Source organism: Euphorbia lathyris, chromosome 6, assembly GCF_963576675.1.
Source record: "Euphorbia lathyris chromosome 6, ddEupLath1.1, whole genome shotgun sequence".
NCBI lineage: Eukaryota > Viridiplantae > Streptophyta > Magnoliopsida > Malpighiales > Euphorbiaceae > Euphorbia > Euphorbia lathyris.
This window is the reverse complement of record NC_088915.1, coordinates 54,209,389-54,215,423: the sequence shown is the minus strand read 5'-3', so window position 1 is coordinate 54,215,423 and position 6,035 is coordinate 54,209,389. Positions and strand designations below refer to the sequence as shown.

The window sequence follows — 6,035 nt, the reverse complement described above, 5'->3', positions numbered from 1 at the left end:
ATCACTTTGTGCAAGAAGTCGGGTATAACCAAGCATCACACTGTTCCTGGAACCCCACAGCAAAATGACCTAGCAGAGAGGTATAATAGGACTATCCTAGAGAGAGTTAGGTGCATGTTAATCCAATCCAGTCTCCCTAAGTCTTTCTGGGCTGAAGCAGTGCAAATTGCGTGTTACCTAATCAATAGGTGCCCATCATCTGCTATAGGTTTTAAAACACCTATGCAAATGTGGTCAGATCACCCAGAGGATTATGAAAAACTTAGAGTGTTTGGTTGTTCGGCTTTTCCACACGTTAGATAGGAAAAACTAGAACCTCGGACTCTAAGATGTGTTTTTATAGGCTACCCTATAGGAGTCAAGGGTTATAAGTTGTGGTGCCTAGAACCTGGTTATAAGAAATCCATAGTGAGCAGGAATGTAGTGTTCAATGAGATGGATTTCCCTTATCAGAAAAACCAAGAGAAAACTCAGTTAGAACCGAGAATTCCTGAATCCATTCAAAACCTTGAGAGCATTAAGAGTGAGGTGGAGCTTGAAGAGAATAGTGAAAACACTCGTCAAACCGAACAAGAAGTTAGTGACAGTAATCCTACTGAATCTAGTCAAAGCTATAGACTTGTTAGAGACCGTGAAAGGAGAGTCCCTAGGGCCCCGGTTAGATATGGTTTTGAGGACCTTGTAGCTTATGCCTTTAGTGTTGCCAAGGAAGTACAAGAATTTGAACCTGTAACCTATAGGGAAGCTGTGAATTCGTCTGACAAGGAACAGTGGCTTGATGCAATGAAGGATGAGATAAGATCTCTTGATAAAAATGAGACTTGGCTTTTGGTAGATAAACCTCCTGATAAGAAGTTGGTCGGGTCAAGGTGGGTGTTTAAAAGGAAAGAAGGGATACCCGGTGTAGAGAGACCTAGGTTTAAAGCTAGGTTAGTTGCCAAAGGGTTTACACAACATGAAGGTATAGACTTTAATGAAATCTATTCACCGGTTGTTAAACATAGGTCTATTAGGATTATTCTCTCTCTTGTAGCTCGTTTTGACCTAGAGTTAGAACAGTTAGATGTTAAAACCGCTTTTCTTCATGGAAACCTAGATGAGGTTATATATATGAAACAACCAGAGGGGTTTGAAATAGGTGATAAAGATCTGCGGGTATGTTTGCTTAAGAAGTCTTTATATGGTCTGAAACAGTCTCCTAGGCAGTGGTACATGAAGTTCGATGAGTTTATGATAAGTCAGGACTTTCATAGGTCTAGTTATGATTGGTGTGTGTATAGTAGAAACCTTAGTGATGGCTCTAAGATTTATCTCTTGTTATATGTTGATGACATGCTTATAGCTTGTCACAATAAAGCAGCCATAAATCAGTTAAAGGCACAACTAAACACACGGTTTAAGATGAAGGATCTCGGGCCTGCACGGAAAATTTTAGGGATGCAGATTTCACGAGACAGAGGAAGAAAGAAGTTGTTTCTAAGTCAGTCAGATCTGAGCAAGGTGTTAGAACGTTTTGGAATGACGGATTCAAAGGCAGTACTCACTCCACTTGCAAGTCACTTCAAGCTGAGCAGTAAACAAAGTCCTCAAACAGATGAGGAAAAGGAAGACATGGAGAGGGTGCCATATTCTAGTGTTGTAGGCTGTCTAATGTACGCGATGGTCTGTACACGCCCAGATTTGGCTCATGCTGTGAGTCTCATAAGCAGGTTCATGGCAAATCCAGGGAGGGCACATTGGTCAGCTGTGAAATGGGTTTTGAGGTATGTCAAAGGCTCGTTGAGTAAAGGTTTGAGTTATGGTGGAGCAGAAGACTTAGTGGATGATGTAGCGGGGTTTGTTGATTCCGATTATGCTGGTAGTATTGACACCAGAAAATCACAAACCGGGTACGTTTTCACAGTGTTTGGAACGACAATAAGTTGGAGGGCAAATCTACAGGCAGTTGTGACTTTGTCAACAACCGAGGCAGAGTTTATTGCCATCACAGAGGCAGTAAAGGAAGCAATGTGGCTGAGAGGAGTCTTAACGGAACTTGGAGTGACACAGATTGATGGTTTGAAGATTTACTATGATAGCCAAGGAGCTATACATCTGTCAAAGCACCAAGTATTTCACAAGCAATCCAAACACATAGATGTGAGAATGCATTTCGTCAGGGATGTTATTAGCGCTGGTACTGTTCAGGTGGTGAAAGTGGGAACTGAGGATAATCCAGCCGACATGTTGACCAAATCTGTTTCAAGTAATAAATTTGAACATTGCTTGAAACTGATTAGAGTGGTCAATGGTCCTTAAACGTGTTTTCTTCACTAATCGATGGGGTGATCAGAAAGACAAGGTGGAGATTGTAAGTCGTTGTTTTTCTATCACGAGCTGAAGTAGGCTGTGGGTCAACAAGTCAACATGGTCTTGGTGTGTTAATACATTTTAGTAAGCCTGTGTTATAAAGGCTCTAGGTTAGGGATTAGTGTAGAACTAACGAAATCATTGTATACAACCAGGGATATACTGATTTGAGAAAGAAAAGCTTCTAGAGCGAGGGATTGGGAAACACGAGAGTTTCTTGGTGAGGAAACGGTTTCGAGTCTTGTTGTAATCTCCATTGATTAGTGAAGTAGCTGGAAGTAGGCATTTAAGCCGAACCAGGGTAAATTCTGTGTGTATTCTTGTGATTGTTGCTTCAAGATCCAATCTGCGATCTTTGGAGTTCGTTGTCTGTGTAGTTGAATAATCGTTGGAAGTAGAGTATTGTTCACATATAAAACAAAAATTCAATCGGTATAATTTATATATATTTTTATTTTATTATATAATAATTTTTTTTTTGTATATTTTGGATAAATTTTAAAAAAATATTTTTTTAACCCGGGTTGGGAAATAGCCCCTTCCCTTCCAGGAAATATTTCCCAACCTGATCCAATAGACAAAAATTACGTAAAAATTGCCCCAAACAAAGGATTAACCCAAACATGTCCATATTAATCTTTTTACATAATAAATGCAACAACCAATCATAATTTTACCGGACACTAATAATCAAACTGCAAACAAACATGCCCTTAATCCCTATTAAGGGGTAACAAAACACAATTATTAAAATATACACTTGTAGTTTGTTTTTTCCTTGTTTTCTGTCAATAAACTACTAAAATAAACACATCATAGATCTTAGAATAGAAAGGGAACTCCAAGCAAAATGAAATATAACATGAATCATTCAATTTACATACAGTATTCACATTACAATGTACAATCTGTTGTCCACATAATCCTCACCAGGCATTAGCTCCCTTTGTCGCCCCAAGAGTAATAGCAATAACGGCAAGAATAGTCTGAATAACAACAACAACATAAGATAATTCTGTATGAGCACAACAATAGACAACCGAATTAGCAACTACATGAGAGTCCAACCCAGATTTTCACACAAACTACAAACAGAATGCAAGGAACCATCAACCACCGAGACTCAAAGACGGAAGACAACTTCGTATAATTGGTTCTTGTATCTACCCACACTACAAGGATAAATCATGATTCATGCCCTATAAGAACACGGCATATCCAGCCATGATTAAATATTAAACACCCTAAGGATGAAAAGAAGAGGACTGAAGAATTCGAAAATGAAACCGACAATTAACAGACATTGGAACACTCACAAGAATATTTAGCGATTTACCCTTAACATATGTCAGTTACAAGTTGCAAATAGTGCAAAAACGAAAACAAATAAAAAGCATATAGTTCACCGCAAAAGGATATATGGGATTAAAAAATAAAGCATATAACACATCCTTGAGTAACAAATGAAATGATCTATGGATAATAATCTGGTAATTACTCACAGCTATTGCACATGCAACATATCCAGGCTTTTCTCTGTAATCCACTTGTACGCAGAGTAGAATAAAAGTCCCAACATACCATGGAATGCCACCTAAAAAGAAACCAACAATGAACCTGGAAACAGAAGGCAGATAGTTAATACCATATTACACCAAGACAACATCAAAAATCCATTGATTTTTTTTTTCTACATAGTTTCATCAACTTCCGGGTGCTTTATTTCACACTACAATCTGTTAACAATGCAGTTATTCATATAAAAAATCCGTGCGTCCTGATGTGAAAGGCCAATTAGAGTCTGTCCTGATTTCTATGAGGCATATGTTGCTTAAAACCATTAAATTATCAAATCAAAGTGCATCACCCAAGATTTCTTTCATACACAACATCACTAAGTAAAACAGTCTCTGCCTCGGGGGTTTCAAGTGGAGGCAATAAAAAATATGTTAATGCAAACTTGGGACGTATCACTGCAAGTAATCAAAAGTAAAGAAAATGGGATTACCAGGGCTAGCTATAAGATAGGATAAATTGAAAGTACAAAGAGAAGCCCTTTTGAGCTAATATATATAAGGTTAGTATATCCGCATGTTTGATGTGATCAGCTAGCATTTTCACAGCTCGGATCAAAATGCCATTTACTAAACAAATAGATACACATTGATACACCCCATTTATTAGTCCCACTTTGTTTCAATTTGTAACACAAAGGTGTTGGAGACTGAGCCAAATAATGTAGTCCAAAAGTGTCCGTCCAGCTACATCCTAGTAGTTTCTCCTATCATATAGGTTCAGAGTTCAAATCTCCTTATAAGTGCAGATACTTGACTCTTATAGAAGCATAAGATTATCAATCAGAGAAAAGAAAGTTCTCTTTCTACCTCAACTTTGATAAAATGGACACAAATGAATATAATCTAGCCCCAGAAAAGAACTATGAATTCCTCATTGTTTTACTACCTCATACTACGCATCAAATCAATTTAATCAAAATTCCAAAATCAAAAAGTTAATAACTATAATGACGAATAGCAACTATCAAGATGAACTTACAATAACCAACCCATGCCCATACCACAACATGGAAGTCTGTGTTCCCTAACAGGTCTTCCATCAATAAGAGCATAACCTGGAACAACTATAAACCATCAAATACACTATTAATGCATCACGCAGACAAATCCACTAAAACAATTAAATCAAATTGAAGAAAAAAACCAACTCGATTCAACAATTACTCATTAAAAATACCAAACTCGGAATTCAGTTTTAGGTTTTCCATAAAAAATTTGGAAGGGGAAAAGGTGATCAAGATCACACACAAAAAATAAAATTATATGACATAATCAATAAATAACATCGATACCTGTTACAATGGGATTATAACCATGCGAATAATACTGAGGATTGGCGGTAGCTAAACCATGAGGATGCGGGGCAACCGGCTGAGGGAAACCAACAACCGGATGAGACGGTGGAGGAGGATAGTAATTGGCGACGCCCTGAAAAGTCCCATAGTATTGCTGCTGCTGCTGTTGCTGGTTATGCAAATTGCTAGCAACGCCCCTGTTCTTCCCTTCGTCTGCCATGGTTTTTCTGTATCGTGCTTTATTTTTGTTTATATAATTATCTCTTTTTTTCTGTTCCTCCTAAATACGCGGTAATAAAATCTTAATGGCGAAGAAAAGGGATGGTGGATTTTTAGTTATTTCATCGGAGGGTTGCCGGTGTTTAGAATGGAACGAGTAAGAAAGTCGGCAAATGTAGGGCCACTGAGGAGGAGGGGCTGGACTTTATTTGGGCTTTTCGTATGGTCCAGTACACATTTAGTAGGATGGGAAATTTACACACAAATTCATATTTTAACAACTATTTACAACTATGTCAAGTCATAATTTTGGGTTATATCAAACTAGTAAAATCAGTACTTCTAATATATTTTAAAGGTGTCGGGTTTCGACCTAATCATGTTTGGAGGAGTCTTATTAAGGCAAGACATGTTCTTATTGATGGTAGTTGTTGGAGGATTGGTGATGGAAGAACAGTAAATTTAATGGGTTCAAGATGGATCCCTAATGTCCCTTGCAATCGTCCTCTATACTTGTTGAATTCAACTCCTTCTCAATTTGTTTCATGTTTAATTGATTTTGACTTGTTTTGTTGGAAAGCAGACTTGATTAAGT

The 6,035-nt window shown here is 37.7% G+C and overlaps 1 protein-coding gene across 2 annotated transcripts; it reads right to left on the bottom strand.

Annotated features, from left to right (window-relative positions):
* Positions 1-3,017: 3,017 nt before the first annotated feature.
* Positions 3,018-5,562, bottom strand: LOC136232352 (large ribosomal subunit protein eL20z-like). Of its 2 annotated transcripts, none has more exons than XM_066021451.1 (4): positions 5,219-5,562; positions 4,906-4,990; positions 3,852-3,966; positions 3,018-3,335 (listed from the first exon to the last, which is right to left on the bottom strand). In XM_066021451.1, the coding sequence occupies exons 1-4, from the start codon at positions 5,439-5,441 to the stop codon at positions 3,276-3,278; spliced, it is 483 nt and encodes a 160-aa protein (XP_065877523.1). In that variant the 5' UTR covers positions 5,442-5,562; the 3' UTR covers positions 3,018-3,275. The 2 variants fall into 2 exon arrangements, with proteins under 2 accessions (XP_065877523.1, XP_065877524.1); XM_066021452.1 differs by having other exon boundaries at positions 3,178-3,335; positions 4,906-4,981; positions 5,219-5,557.
* Between the last annotated feature and the right edge of the window lie 473 nt (positions 5,563-6,035).

What these genes read in the sequence shown, in the direction of transcription:
- LOC136232352 (XM_066021451.1), bottom strand. Translation starts at nt 5,441, where the DNA reads ATGGCAGACGAAGGGAAGAACAGGGGCGTTGCTAGCAATTTGCATAAC. An exon ending in ATGGGCATGGGTTGGTTATT is followed by an intron (nt 3,967 to 4,905) that starts GTAAGTTCATCT and finishes TTCTGTTTCCAG; the next exon opens with GTTCATTGTTGGTTTCTTTT. An exon ending in ATGTTGCATGTGCAATAGCT is followed by an intron (nt 3,336 to 3,851) that starts GTGAGTAATTAC and finishes GTTGTTATTCAG; the next exon opens with ACTATTCTTGCCGTTATTGC.